General features: G+C 37.4%; 3 protein-coding genes across 7 annotated transcripts; 2 read left to right on the forward strand and 1 right to left on the reverse strand.

Moving 5' to 3' along the window:
* Nucleotides 1-700: 700 nt before the first annotated feature.
* LOC113333166 (two-pore potassium channel 5-like) lies at nucleotides 701-3751 on the forward strand. Its single transcript, XM_026579679.1, has 2 exons — nucleotides 701-2165; nucleotides 3179-3751. The coding sequence occupies exons 1-2, from the start codon at nucleotides 1117-1119 to the stop codon at nucleotides 3330-3332; spliced, it is 1203 nt and encodes a 400-aa protein (XP_026435464.1). The 5' UTR covers nucleotides 701-1116; the 3' UTR covers nucleotides 3333-3751.
* A 527-nt stretch (nucleotides 3752-4278) lies between these two features.
* LOC113333020 lies at nucleotides 4279-6761 on the forward strand. Its single transcript, XM_026579503.1, has 4 exons — nucleotides 4279-4792; nucleotides 5052-5629; nucleotides 5763-6278; nucleotides 6358-6761. Exons 1-4 carry the CDS (start codon nucleotides 4486-4488, stop codon nucleotides 6535-6537), a joined length of 1581 nt encoding a protein of 526 aa, XP_026435288.1. The 5' UTR covers nucleotides 4279-4485; the 3' UTR covers nucleotides 6538-6761.
* LOC113333022 (tRNA pseudouridine synthase A 1-like) lies at nucleotides 6762-9317 on the reverse strand. Of its 5 annotated transcripts, none has more exons than XM_026579505.1 (6): nucleotides 9187-9317; nucleotides 8987-9104; nucleotides 7850-7989; nucleotides 7411-7773; nucleotides 7222-7284; nucleotides 6762-7092 (listed from the first exon to the last, which is right to left on the reverse strand). In XM_026579505.1, exons 1-6 carry the CDS (start codon nucleotides 9232-9234, stop codon nucleotides 6856-6858), a joined length of 969 nt encoding a protein of 322 aa, XP_026435290.1. In that variant the 5' UTR covers nucleotides 9235-9317; the 3' UTR covers nucleotides 6762-6855. The 5 variants fall into 5 exon arrangements, with proteins under 5 accessions (XP_026435290.1, XP_026435289.1, XP_026435291.1 ...); XM_026579504.1 differs by having other exon boundaries at nucleotides 8987-9107; nucleotides 9187-9314; XM_026579506.1 differs by having other exon boundaries at nucleotides 7850-7981; nucleotides 9187-9299.
* Between the last annotated feature and the right edge of the window lie 5789 nt (nucleotides 9318-15106).

Here is a 15106-nt window from a genome sequence, read left to right on the forward strand (position 1 = left end):
CTCCTTATTTAGTAATATAGCTATAGGTCACTTAATGATGGGACAAAATTAAAAACCAAATAGGTCACTTAATGGTGGGACGGAGGGAGTATAATTTTTACAAAATTCTTTTTATGAAAAAAGTTACTCCTTTCGTTTCTAAAATATATGCAGGTTTCCTTATTTGGGTATGTCAAAAAAATAGGCTTGTTTCCATATGTGGAAAGTTAAATGTTATGATTTTACTACTATACCCATAAAGGGACCATTTTCCTCTCTTTTTTTCTCTCATAATACAAAAGGGGATCACTTCTCTCTCCTCTTTTTCTAATAACAAATGAGTAGGGACCAAATGATATTTTAGGAAAAAACATGAAAAAGTGGGTACAATGATTGGTTTTATTAATTTTGTGAAAACCAAACTTACCTATTTTTTAAAAATGGAGGGAGTAAATGAATCGGATTTTTTGATTCAAGTTATATGTTTGATATTGGTTTATCATTTTTACTCGACATTTTATCAAATGAAAATGAAATTCAGAATTTCATGGGATTTTTTGGTCCAAGATGTTGACTTAAGTCTCTAAACGACCCATCCGGCTGAAGTTGTCCTGGTCGTGAAGAAAATTCTAAATATCCAACTACCATTCTCAGATGATAAAAAAATGTTTAAAGCCTGCAATAATAATATCGCATCAGCCATTTTCGCGTAATGAATATCGTGTCAGAGATATTTAGGTCTTTCAAGTAAATCACTCTTCATCGCTAGAGGTATACAATAGTACTGTGTATTTTAGGTCTTTTTAAGGAAACCACTGTGTATCCCATCACCGGAAAAATAATCAAGATTCTACGTCGGAAATTGCCACACACTCAGAGTCTCAGACCCACCACCAACTTTAATAATACAAACTCAGTTTCAGTTTTATTTGCTAATTAAAAGCCTCTCTTTTGGTTGGTGATTGTGTTTGTCTTCTTCTATCTAAAAACTAAAAACTCACACAGTGTTTATGTTTCTTCATAGACCCTCTACACCCACAAATCCATCTCTCCCTTTTTCTTGCTGTTTCTTTGGACTCTATCCAAACCCCAAAACTCTCTGAAGAATAAAAATCTTTTCTTTTCTAGTCTTTTTCCATGGAAAGACAATCACTGCTAGCCTCACAACCAAAAACCCAGGTAGAAAACCATCTCCTTGATGAAGAAATCCAGTTCAAACCATCTCAGTCTATTATAAGCCAGATTATTTTTGAAGATCTTGAAGCCCCATTTCTTTTACAAGCATCTTCATCATCACATCATCTGGACCCATCAGCAGATGATGAATATACACCACCTGAGAGGGTAAAGCATGGTCTTACAAGATCAAGAACTGCTCCAGCTATGGCTATTATGAGAGATTTCAAAGGTCAAACCTTGGCAGAGAAACCAAAACTAGTTGAAAATTCTATGGTCAGACAAGCATTTTTTTTATTGGTTTTTTATTTGATTTTTGGTGTAACTATATATTCATTCAATCAAGAGAATTTCTCTGGTATAGAAACACATCCTGTTGTTGATGCACTTTATTTCTGTATCGTTACTATGTGTACAATTGGGTATGGTGATATTGCACCATTGACACCTGCAACAAAAATCTTTGCTTGTGTTTTTGTGTTAGTGGGGTTTGGATTTATAGATATATTGCTAAGTGGGGTGCTGAATTATGCATTAGATTTGCAAGAAACTTTGATTTTGGCAAATAGTCGTGTGGATATGGGTAGCAAGGCTAATGGTTCCCGTAAAAAGTTTTCGGCGAGGAATTACATTTTTGATGTGGAAAAAGGAAGAATGAGGATAAGAATGAAGGTTGGATTAGCACTTGTGGTTGTTATAATGTGTATTGGAATGGGTGCAATGGTTTTACATTTTGTTGAGAAGTTAGATGTGATTGATTCGATTTATTTGTCAGTCATGTCTGTTACAACTGTTGGGTATGGTGATAGAGCTTTTAAGACATTACAAGGAAGATTGTTTGCATCGTTTTGGCTTTTGTCATCGACTTTGGCGGTTGCTAGAGCATTTCTATATCTGGCTGAGTTAAGGATTGATAAAAGGCATAGAAGTATGACAAAGTGGGTTTTGCATAGACAGATTACAGTTGAAGATTTGCTTGCAGCTGATATCAATAACAATGGTTTTATCAGGTTCGGAATTTTTATGTGTTTTCTTTTGTGTTCTGATGCTTTACTCACTGTTTAGATAAACCCATAATTTGTTATATGAAAAGCATGTTAGGAATCCTATAACCATGAACTAAATGCGATGACGAATAAAAACTAGGATGAGTAGCACAGGTAGACACAAATTTGTGCAGAGAATCCTAAAAGGGAAACACTTGAGAGTAGTATTAACTTGATTATATTAGAGCCTAAATTTTACAGCGGCAGTACAACCAAGTAATGACCTGATTTATCGGGTGAATAGTCAAACCCGTGATTGAGCTCAGCTTGTGTAGGGAGACTACAAGGAACCCAAACCTTTGTGAATATACAAGTAGTTTAAGATGAATTTTTATCGAAATTGGAATCGTGTGCCATGTGGATTCTTACTATGTAAATATCCAGCATGTTTAAGCTGTTATTCATTATTGTAAACTTAGAGATTTCGATCATGAGGTTCTGTTATTAAACTCCGACGGAATGCTAATAGTTTTCGGTGTTGATAGCTTTTGCTGCAGCTCCAAAGTATTGCATCTACATTGAATGTAAAACCTTCCTCTTTTTTCTGGTACATTGCTAACTTTCATCTCAATATAATCTTTTAGCAAGGTATAGTAGCTACTACAGTTTAACTTAGCAGAGATCACGCATATACTTCTTGGATCCGCTGGATTCTACATTGAACATGCTTTAGGTGAAAACATTAGTTCATAAGTAAAACCCGAAAACTTCGAAATAACCATGCATTGGGAACTGTCTTATGACATTATCACAAGGTTATCTTTTAGTTCACTCCATATGATTGATAACTGTACTAGATTCACATTTTCGAGAGTCGTTCAGAAAAAAAGATAGTACTAGATTTAGTCATTTCGACAGTTTTTTGCTTTGTGTCCGTATCATTTGTACAATATTACATATTACAATTTTGTCTTTGCAAGTTATTTATACAAGCATAATGTTTCCAAATACTAATTAGTCTAAAATTTTGGTTTCAGTAAATCCGAATATGTGATACTCAAACTCAAAGAGATGGGAAAGATCAATGAGAAAGATATATTGCTGATCTGCAACCAGTTTGACAAGATTGACCCAAACAACTCTGGGAGGATCACACTTCCTGAGTTACTGGATAGTCAAAGATCCATATAAAGAGGAATACAAACTGAACCAGTATTCTCTCAATGGTTGAAGCCAGATTATCTTTGTTCCACGGGCAGAGAAGGGAGCAGATGTGAAGAGAACGAATTAGCCAAGCCTGCATCGTAGACCATCTGTATATTCGTTTAATGTTATACAATACTATAAATGTATAGAAAAATCTGTGATCCAATTTTGCAGAGATGGACTCTCATTTGTTGTATATATACATACATACAAAACCAGCTTAATATATCAGCTCAAAGGTCTTGTTTGACTGCAAATTGGTTGGGAAACTTGACCTGTTCCAGTTTCTATCCTACTTATTTGGTTCATTCTGTCATCAAAATTAGTTTGGATACACATATAATAAATACAGAAGTGATTCACTGATTCAATGTAAGTTTGCTCTAAATGCAGTCAAGAGGGTAGAAATTTCAGGGTTTTTTCTTTCCTTTTTAAAGTTTTTTCTCTCAAAATTCAGGAGACAGAATGGTAGAATTGCTCGCACCAATTACTAGCTTGAGTATAAATTTGATCACGCTACTCAGTTTCACGTTCATTTTATCTGCATCTACAATCAGGGTTCCAAGAAATGAAAGTTACATCAGTAAGTATTCATATATTGATAGAAGATCAGCATCCAAATTAGATAACTTCTATAGATTTTTTTTGTTTGTTTGAAGGAACGATAGATCTTCTCAATCTAAACATATATTAGGAAATGGAGAGTTGGTAAAGGAATCCAGTGGATGTTTCGTTTCTGTAAACTGCTAGAATGTGCATCTTTTTCAGTTTGTTACTTCTCATTTTCTCAGTGGTTGGTGCCTTGTCAAGTTTCAACTTAATATCGTTTTATGACCCCAAACCCACTAGTATACCCTACTCTATCAGGCTAAGATGACATCCACCAAGAACTTAAAAGGGATTCTGCCTTACAGTAAAAGTTAAACAACCAATCCAAATGGCTTTCTTATAGATCAGATTCTTTGTTGCTAGTACATGAATTAGTGCACCAGAATGTGATGTACACATACTAGTTATAGAAAAAGCACACAGTGAATTTCATTTGAGCAAAAAGCCAAAAAGAAAAATGATGTGTTCCATATGAAACTGTTTCAATTATGTGATCCGTGAGGCATTCGCTGTACTCAAATCCATGTGAATGGAAGCATATTTCTCTGAACTTGTCAATCCTCTCACAAACCTAACCATGGAGAAGAAAACTATTGCATTGTTTTTCATGGTACTTACACTTGTTTCTGAAACTTGCTTTGGTTCAGAACACCGTTATACATCAGCTTTGGGAGACCCAGGAATGAGAAGAGATGGATTGAGACTAGCATTTGAAGCATGGAACTTCTGCAATGAAGTTGGCGAAGAAGCTCCTGAGATGGGAAGTCCAAGAGCCGCTGACTGTTTTGATTTCTCTAGCAAGCATTTCATAACAAGCAACAAAAAAGATGATTATGGTCTATTTCTTTTCTGTTTAATCTTGGCCCTGCATTTCATTTATCACCCAGCTTTTAGTTAATCCAAAACCAGCAAAGTAAAATCACTATTAGTTTGATATTTTGATATATGATGTGTAGAGCAACATCACTTAATGTATTGTCTCTCTTTTGCATCAGATTCATTTTACAGAACTGCATTAAGCAACTGTATTCTTCTTTTTGGTCTTCTGATCGCATCTGATAGATATGCTACAATTGTTGTTGTGTTTTTGGCCAGGCTCATCATTAAATCATAAAGTGACTGAAGCTGATAACAAACTAGGGGTTGGACATCAATTCCTAGGTTTGAGCCCAGAAGCTCTAAACAACACAGACCTTTATGCAGTGGAGAAGGAATTGTATCTGGCTTCATTATGTGAAGTTAAAGATACCTCATATCCATGGCAGTTTTGGATGGTGATGCTGAAAAATGGAAACTATGATACTATGTCTGGTTTATGTCCTGAAAATGGGAAAAAGGCAGCCCCTTTCAAGCCAGGGAGGTTCCCATGCTTTGGAGATGGATGCATGAACCAGCCTCTCTTGTATCATCAACCAACAGGTTTCATTGGAAAGGATATAATGAGAGGAAGTTTTAATGGGACTTACGATCTTGGTTCTGATATAGGAAAAGGGATCGATGGGATCTCATTCTTCGAAGTAGTGTGGGAGAAGAATGTTGGAGGGAAATGGATTTTCAAGCATAAACTCAAGACAACAAAGAAATATCCATGGTTGATGTTGTATCTAAGAGCTGATGCAACGAAAGGATTCTCCGGGGGTTATCACTATGACACAAGAGGAATGATGAAGCAGGTACGGATGTTAACTCATATTCTTAATGTTTTTCTTATAACTAATAGTATACAATTGATCACTATCTTCTCAATATATCCATCAATATGAAAAAAGTAGAATGTTATAACTAAGAAAATACCTTCATTTACAGCTCCCGGAATCGCCGAATTTTAAAGTCAGAGTGACCCTGGATGTGAAGAAAGGGGGAGGACCCCAGAGCCAGTTTTACCTGATAGACATTGGAAGCTGCTGGAAGAACAACGGAGCTCCTTGTGATGGAGATGTTCTTACTGATGTAACTAGATACAGCGAGATGATCATCAACCCTGAAACAGCAGCATGGTGCAGTCCTAAAAATCTAATAAATTGCCCGCCATTTCATATAGATCCAAATGATAAAAAGATCTACAGAAATGACACTGCAAATTTCCCATATTCAGCTTACCATTATTACTGTGCTCCTGGGAATGCTAAATACTTAGAGAAGCCGGTTAGTCTCTGTGATCCTTACAGCAACCCTCATGCACAAGAACTGGTTCAACTACTACCACACCCAATTTGGGCTAAATATGGATATCCTACAAAACAAGGACAAGGATGGGTTGGAGACCCGAAAACTTGGGAACTCGATGTTGGCGGCCTTTCTAGCAGACTATATTTTTATCAGGTCAGTTTCTACATTCTGCACTTCAAAAACACTGAACAACTCAATAATAATAATAATTAATTTCCTTCTCCTTTTGCAGGATCCTGGAACTACTCCTGCTAAAAGAATATGGACTTCCATTGATATGGGAACAGAAATTTATGTCAGCAACAAAGATGAGATGGCTGAGTGGACTCTTAGTGACTTTGATGTACTTCTTACCTCCCCACCTACTGATCAAAGTTCAGATCATGTCCACAATGTAACCCCTTCTCTGTAACCATGACTTAATAAGAAGATGCAATCTTCCTAGATAGTAACTATAAAGTAATACATAGATAGGTTTATAAGGTTACAAACCCAAGCTCAAGGCGCTCAGTACTATTGCTTCGCCATACTTGAGGATTGTTCCAGTTTTTAAGTCAAAGTATCACCAATTTCATAAGAAACTTTGCAACTCCCGCACATGGTTTGTTATATAAGAAACAATAAAAGTTATTGCTGTTTTTTCTCTAAAATTTGAACTTCATATACTATTATTACTTCCTCCAAGTGTTGGCGATGATACATGGGCTAGCAAAATTACATGTACGTCTCTTCAATAGAAAGGAAGCTTACAGTGGGTTATTGTATGATATCTGCCAAAACTAGTTGGTGGAGAATCTGGGGGAGGCTTTAGCAACTCTTCATTATACAAAACAGACATTAGACTAAGTCCATGAGGTGGAGTAGACAAGGCGTATTTTGCAAGTTCCCTTCGATCTCGAGTAGCCATAATCTTCAGAACAATTTCAGGGGGAATTGCTTCCCTACCTACATGAAGCAATAACGCTACCTGCAAGATATATGGTAAACAAATAAAGGATGATACGTGAACAGCTTTTTATCCTATAAATAAATATTAGAGCAGCACAATTTTTTTAAGAACAAAATAAATAAAAATAGCTCAACGTTTTATGTTTACCATGTTTCGCACTTGTCTGTATAAGAAACCCGAGCCTTCAACCTCAAGCTGCAAAAGGGGTCCCTGGACAAAACTGTATGTCAGTTCAAAGACATCTACAGCCTTTGATGAGATTGGAAAATGAAAAATTAAACTGGCGCGAGAGAACGTAGTGTGGGTTTTACAGGTATTATTACTTATGTGAATTACCATTTCAATGACATCAAAACGGAAAATATGCTTTACAGGATTTGCCACACCATCTCTATTTGATGCATTAGCAAATGCAGAGAAATCATGTGTTCCAACAAAGTGATTTGCAGCTTCCCTCATAGCAACAACATTAAGTTTGTAAGTGTAATGGTATGCAAAGTGCCGCTGGAGTGGGTCCATGACAGCATCATTATATATCTTGTAGTGATAAATCTTGCTCTTTGGGAAAAAACGAGCATGAAATTCAGGCAGAGCAGGACTAATCTCTCTCACACGAATATCAGATGGAAGAAGACCATTGACTGCCGCATGAATGCTATCCAAGCTTTCATAGTTGAAAGGAGTAAGAAATTGTGCCACCTGAAAAGTGTATATATTACAGGCTTCTTCGTTATTGAAATGCTTTCCATTCTTCAAAAAGGTCAGAAAAACATACCTGACCCCATGCATGAACACCAGCGTCTGTCCTACTCGCACCAACCAAGCAAAGGTCCTTGCGCTCTAGCTTTGTTGATCGCATTAAAGCTTTTTCTATGTTACACTGAACAGTTGGCACTGTCTCCTGATACTGCCATCCTAAAACATAACTAGCAACTGTGTCAGAGACCTGTCTCTCCTAGAAGATTTCCAAAGCGACATATATATATATATATACATATGTATGTATGTGATAATGTAAACATCGGGTGGCATCAAGATAACATCAATCAGCAATAGATGTTTTCCCTCCTCAGGTAATACGAGATGTTAATAATTCGATGAAACCGATTCTTTTACTTGCTTGAACCACAACTATTTACAACTTGAAAAAACAAACCACTGATTCTAACCACTGCAAAGTTTAGGAAACTATCCGCACAGCTCTTATTGTCAGTTACTTGGTAGACTTAGTCTCCAGTTACAACATTCACACTTAATCACAACACACTACTGCGTAACTTCAATGTTCTCCTCTAATCAGATTTCTTCTGGATAACAATTTAGGAATTTTTCTTCAATCAAAATAATCCTCTTCATATCTACGACGACACGACCGTGATAAGTTATCTTCCTCAACAGTCGAGCAAGCTATGAATAATACTCCCTCCGTTTCTAGAAAAGAGTTACTATCACTTTTTCATTTTAGCCTAGACTTTTTGATTTTAGCCTAGAAAAAGTGATAGTAACTCTTTTCTAGAAACGGAAGGAGTATTTGGTAATTAATAAAGAACCCTAATTGTTTCTCAGCAAAAAAATCAGTTTATGAGAGAGTCTGAGAGTGTAGGTAGCTATGCAATAGTGTGATGTTCATAAAGTCCTGACATGGTTAATTGAGACCAATTTTATTGGTAGTTTCCCCAATACTGTTTTGCTAGATGTGTCTATTTTAAGTTGTAATTTTGTGTTGTTTAAAGCAAGTAAGACCTCCAGTTTCACTGGATTATCAAATACAAGATCATAAATCATAAAAAGACCTGCCAGCCTAATCCCTAAGACCAAGTATTCACAGTTCTTAAGCATTCAACATAGTTGAAAATGTCATACAGACTACTCTACAAACACGAGTTGTACCATTCTATAGAAAAACCCAAACCTGAGAATTTAGTGCCATCATATGAGATAACTAAGCGCCATTTATAAGAAGGAATTGTTGGTTTTATCAAGATGTTTGTCTCCTCTCCAGCACCGCCACCACCACCACCACCATGGTTCTGCTAAAATACTCGGTGAAAAGAAAATGAAACTAAGACTCGAGAAAAAGAGAAAACAGAACAAATAGAGGGACAGACTTACAGAGATGTGAAGAAGAGGTAATGGAAGAGTTATATTAGAACAACCCATCTCGAATATTTGTTCTCAAAACATCCTTTCTTCTCTCTGTGAAAGAATCGATGGATAGAGGAGCTTTCTCAGTTTTAAAAATGCGTACTTCGGTTCATCCAAATGATTTTTACACCCCACTGAAGTGAAAACAAGAAAGTCCGCAGCCCGTTCTCCTTTTGTATGACTGGTCTATATGCAGTACCTACAGTGCCTTGTCCAAATTGGTCCGTCGACACCCAGCTGCGCTCCAGTCTCCACTGCCTACCTTCTTTTTTTATCGCGTGGGAGTGTGATTTTTATCAGTAAAGAAAGGAGATTTTAATGATCATAAAAGAGCACTGACCGGCCATGAGTGCAACTCTCTCTCCGGAGTTTCGTAACTTGAAATGGCTTTTTGTCTCGCATGTACGACTCTATCTCTCTTCTGATCGGGATTTCTCTTATTTCGATTATTTTGCTTACCGCTACTCTCTATTAACGGCTAGTTTATGCCGGAAATTCATCTGATTATTCTCTCTTGCATCTCTCGATCATGCTAATTTCTAATTAGAATGATGCTTGTTATTTACGAAATCACTAATCAAAGCTACGCAATCATCACATCTACTACCTTCAATTCTGAAATCACTGATGGAGAAATCTTTGAAGTCACCAACAACATTTATTCAATCACTAGCAGTCTATTTTCAATTACTAATGGAGGAAACTCTAGATCCACAAGTCTCAACACAGATACAGATCGCATCACGGAAAAGCACCAAGGTAAGATACTTCGCTTTTTACACAAATAACCTTTTCTACACTATCTATTGCTCTCAATAGTGTGGGTCAGTCCTATAACTACAAATTGATTCAACATCTCAATCTTCACATCCTAAATCCCCAGGCATCCCTCAATACTTTCACCCCCCCCCCCCCCCCAACATTATACCCACAACTATGTTACCAAAGATCATAAAAACAACCTAACTCATAATTATCATAATACCATTAAGCATTCTGAAAAGGAGTTATTTGAAACAGGTCTTAGACTTAATCCTATACATTCACATTGTTATATATTTAAACCCAAAATCAGACGATTTTTAAACATCCACCATTCAAATCCAAAAACAAAAGTCTATACCAAAACCTCCAATAAAGTTGCAGCTATACGAAACCAAAAACTATCCTTACCTCCTGCTGCAATCCAATCTCCCCACCATGTCACCGTTTACTCTGATCTCCACCATTCAGGCAAGTCTAGTATTTCTACAACGAGTCTGACTTCGAGTTCCTTGTAGGGGTCTGACTGCTAGTACTACGGGCTGGAGTATGACGGGCCTCGATTGGAGCTCAAGCGGTTGTGGGATGAGCTCTTGTACAGGTACAGGTTCTTCCACGCCAACTGGATCGACCACCTCAGAAGGATCGGATGGATCGACCTCCTCAGCTGGATCGGCGGGCTCAGTGGGAACACTAATCGGATCACCACCATCATCTTCTGGTCCTCCTCCATAGACTTCTTGTCTAAGACCGACAATAGTAGGGCAAAGAGAATAAAGAACGATAAAAATATGGGAGCTTCATAATTCCACGGCTGCATGGAAAAAAATCGAATGAAATGGCTAACATCTGCTGGCATGGTAAGAGACATAAACTCAATATGACCGACTCCGTCCACCAGAAAGCGATCAGCAAAAATGGCAACACCCTCATTAACCTCAAAAGGACCATAGTGGGGGTAGTAAGCATACAACTTCCACTGATCATCATCAGAACCATGCTTAGTCTGACACAATTTAGGTTTCTGATCAATAGACTTTTCATCTTCCTGCATTGGATTTTTCCTCTTATTTGCTCCATCACCATTAGCATCAACATTAGCGTCTTCCCCTGTTTCTGGCTTCACATCACAATCCATTTCACCATCACCATTAGCATCAACTTCTTCAACATCACTGTCATCTTTGCCAGTACCGCTGCCACTTCCAACCTCATAAAATCTACATTGTATGGTAAAAGGATTGCTTGTATCATAATAAGGAACATTCTGCTGATTGATTACTTTAGCCAACTCTTCAACTGGATCATGTCTAGGAAGAGGCTGCACCAATCCAGGAGGATCCCTTTGCAGATCAATCATCTCCATTTTAACTGTATAGTTGTGACGCTGATTTTCCAGATACTAATTGAAATTATATTCATAGTCTGGAGATTCACATCCTTGAGGAAAAGCAATTCCGTATGGTAATCTTTCCACCACATGTCCATAAAGATGCAAGTGAATCTTTGCTCTACCGCAAAATCAGGATCAACTGCAACATCAATCTTCTCACCCTTGTTAGACATTTCAGAAAAGGTAAGCTTTTTCAATTTGGCACTCAAATTTTTTTAATAATTTTACAGAGAATAAGTAAGTTTGGAAGGAGGAAAGTTTATGGAAATGGAAATTAGGAAAACCTATAAATTCTTTTGCAGTTACTCCCTCCCTTAATGTGAGTAGTTCCCAAAGATACATCGTTTCATTTCCCATTAATCCCCCCTAACTTCCCTTCTACCCGTGTAATCACTAATTTCAGACACACTCATTGCCTAGCCCATAGCCTAAATCCTACACTCATAAAATCGATTCGAAAGATTTTATGCTCTTTTGGCAATTGGCACTTGACACTTGGTGAACATGTCCAATCGGCAAACCCTGACACAACCACTCTTAACACCCATCACACTATTTCCACCCAATTCCTGCTACTGGCACATGTGGGAGTCAATAAAAGTCGGAAGGAACAAAGTTATGGTCAAGATGACAAATCCCGAGTAATTTCTTCTATTCAGTTTGGTCACTCAAATTTAGGCGCTATATATATGTATTTATTTTTGTAGAGTGCCTCACGGGTCAAACATCCAATTACCATTAGCCAGCAGACAACTCTTCATCAACTGGTCAAGACTTCGGCATGTGAATTTTTACTTGCTCTTGCTCAAGGACAAAACAACGATCATCTGGAGAACTCTGATTGGACGCCTCAATACCCAAAAAACAAACTTTTTCAGCACTAATTTGTACAACCCCGTGCACGTGATCTATTTTCAAATTAAATTTGCTACTTATATTTCTTCCATTTGTTGCTTACCTCTCACTCACTACCAGCGAAGTAAACATTACTCCCTTCTCATTCTTACCATTATGGTTTCTTCATCTACCTCAAACAATGATAGTATTGACAGTCTGGTTAACAAAATGAATTCTGCTTTAGCTATGTCTATTCCCAAAAGTATTCCTGAACCCAGAAAATATCCAAACTAAGAATGAGTTAGGATATAAATGGTGTTTCATAGGGAAACTATGTAGTAATATTTGCTTTGAAACCTCAAGAGTCAACAACTTCATTAATGACAACTGGGAAATGATGAGTAGAATTAAAGTGGATAACTGGAATAGAAGAAGAAATTTCTACACTCTAAGGCTCACTCATGAAGAAGACTATACTACTCTCATAAATGGAGGAACTAGAGGAGTGTTTCAAAAGCGCACTTATGGTTCTGGTTGAGGATCCTGCTGGTGGCCCTAACTTAATTGATGAAGAACTTTTCTCCAAAATCATGGTATGGATTCTCATCAAGAGAATTCTCAAGCACATCATTCCTTACATTAGAGGAATCTTGAAACATACTGATATTTATCAATATGATAGAAAACCTTATGGCAGAGACAGATATGAAAAGAATATGGAAGTTAAGCTTACTATAGATGTTACTAGACCTCTAAAATTTGGAATAGAAGCTTTTGAAACCACCACCATCTCTCACTGGCTGGAGTTTTCTTATGCTCTCAATGGTATTAAATTTTGCAAGGTTTGTAGAATCCTTGATCACCCAAACCCCCCCATGTTATCCCACCCACATAGAATCACCCAAATTCCTTGCCAAGTAACCCCCTTACCTCTCCTTTAACCCAAAAACAAAAAGTGTCTTAGCAGGAAAGGCTATTATCCATAAATCCTACTCTGATGCTGATGTTGTGAATACCAATATTCCGCGGAGCACGTGTCACGATCTTAGTCATCGCATACAAGATAACTGTGTAGCCCTCGCTATACAGAGAAATCTGAGTAGCAGAAGATACCTTCGTAGATCTGCTTTATCTCATCCCAAGAAGGGATACCTCGGCGGTCAAGATGGAAAAAGTAAAGCCTAGTCTATGGAGGGGCAGCTGGCGAAGGGACAGAGGTAGATGACGCATCTAACATTAAATGCACAAATCTCTTATCTACACGCATAACCAAAGCACGTGGAGAGAAATGACGTGGCGGAATCTGAATGGCAAAGGTTAGCGGTGAACGAAGGTACAGTCTGTACTGAGGCTGGGAAGTTCCCGAAGGAACGTGGGTCAGCTGAGGTGGCAGAGTCCGACTGGAGAAAGCGCACGGTGAACGAAGGTACCATTTGTACGGAAGGTATATCAGGGAACGATGGATCCAAAGATAGCAAAAATATACCTGGATCAGAGGAGGCTATAAATACCAAGCTTCACCAACAAACCAAGGGCATTCAATATCTAAGAGAAGAAGATCTAGTCTTAAGCTTATACCTCTTTAATGTTTAGAACTTAAATATTTACTTCAACTTGAGTTCTCTATATTAATTTGGGAAGCATTTAAGATCTTTGTAACCCCTACAACTTAATACAAACAAATCACTCATTACCCCGTGGATGTAGACAAAAGTCGAACCACGTAATATCTCTTGTCTCATGATAACTTAGTACCATTTACATTATATTTGTGTTCTTTGTTATTATCGTGATCTTAGATATCTTTTATTACTTAACATTATCAGTTCAACAGAGGTATCACTACTACATAGTATTTGATCCTTTGAACAGTTTACATTACGTAGACTACGGGAAAACGAGTAGTCACAGTTTGGCGCTAGAAGGTTGGTAGGCTCAGAAACCTACAATAATAATACTGCAAGTGCACAACGTCTAACTAGTAGACAATGGCAAGTACAGGTCGTTCCCACGAGGAGTGTGAAATACTACTACTAACTAATACCAAGAATCAACAAATCGACAAGGTGATGTTTAACGATTTTTCAGGAATTCGGGACAAAATGAAATAATAAATAATTGTTAACAATAAACGGAATGAGAGCGGGTTATTAGGATTTTCGGTTTCCACCAAATAACTATGCAAACTCTACTAATCTTTTAAAATATCTTCCATGCTTTTATTTTCAAATACTGTTTCTCCGATATAGTTTTCTTTGCTTCATGGGTAGTGATTCTAAAGCATTACCTATCAATCCTTGCATACCACGTCTAGGGATTTAACCGAAACACGAAATATCAATTCAAAAGCATAAATAATCAAGAAAATCACATAAACGATTAAACACCAAGCTCTGTGAAGAAAAACTATTAATCAATCAAATCATTATTAAGCATATATCAATGTAGAGTTTTCACAATTAATTGATTTCTACCTAAACCCTAACATGACTCTAGTTAGACATGGATTTCTCAAAAGCCATAAACATATTAAAATCAAACTCTAACTAATGCAAAATGAAGAATCGAAAACAAAACTTCAAAATCCTTCTTTCCTTACGGCACTATGGCCGGGCCTCCCTCCTTTGATTTGTCGCCCTGGCTCAATATATCTTCTTACCCCAAGCAGGAATCTGATTTCCTTTTTTTCATTTTCTATACCACGTCACTAGCCAATTGAGTTATGCCACATGTCGAGTGATAAACAAAGTCACCCAATGAGGTTCCACCACCTCCTCTCTTCCAACACTCGTCTGCATCTGAGCTTATAGATGCCGCCTGCTCATTTTCCTTCCATAAATGTTGGTAAAGAATTTGTCCCACCTTGCATGCAAAAACGTGATTGCATATACCCCA

This window comes from Papaver somniferum, unplaced genomic scaffold (genome assembly GCF_003573695.1).
Source record: "Papaver somniferum cultivar HN1 unplaced genomic scaffold, ASM357369v1 unplaced-scaffold_132, whole genome shotgun sequence".
NCBI classification, from domain to species: domain Eukaryota; kingdom Viridiplantae; phylum Streptophyta; class Magnoliopsida; order Ranunculales; family Papaveraceae; genus Papaver; species Papaver somniferum.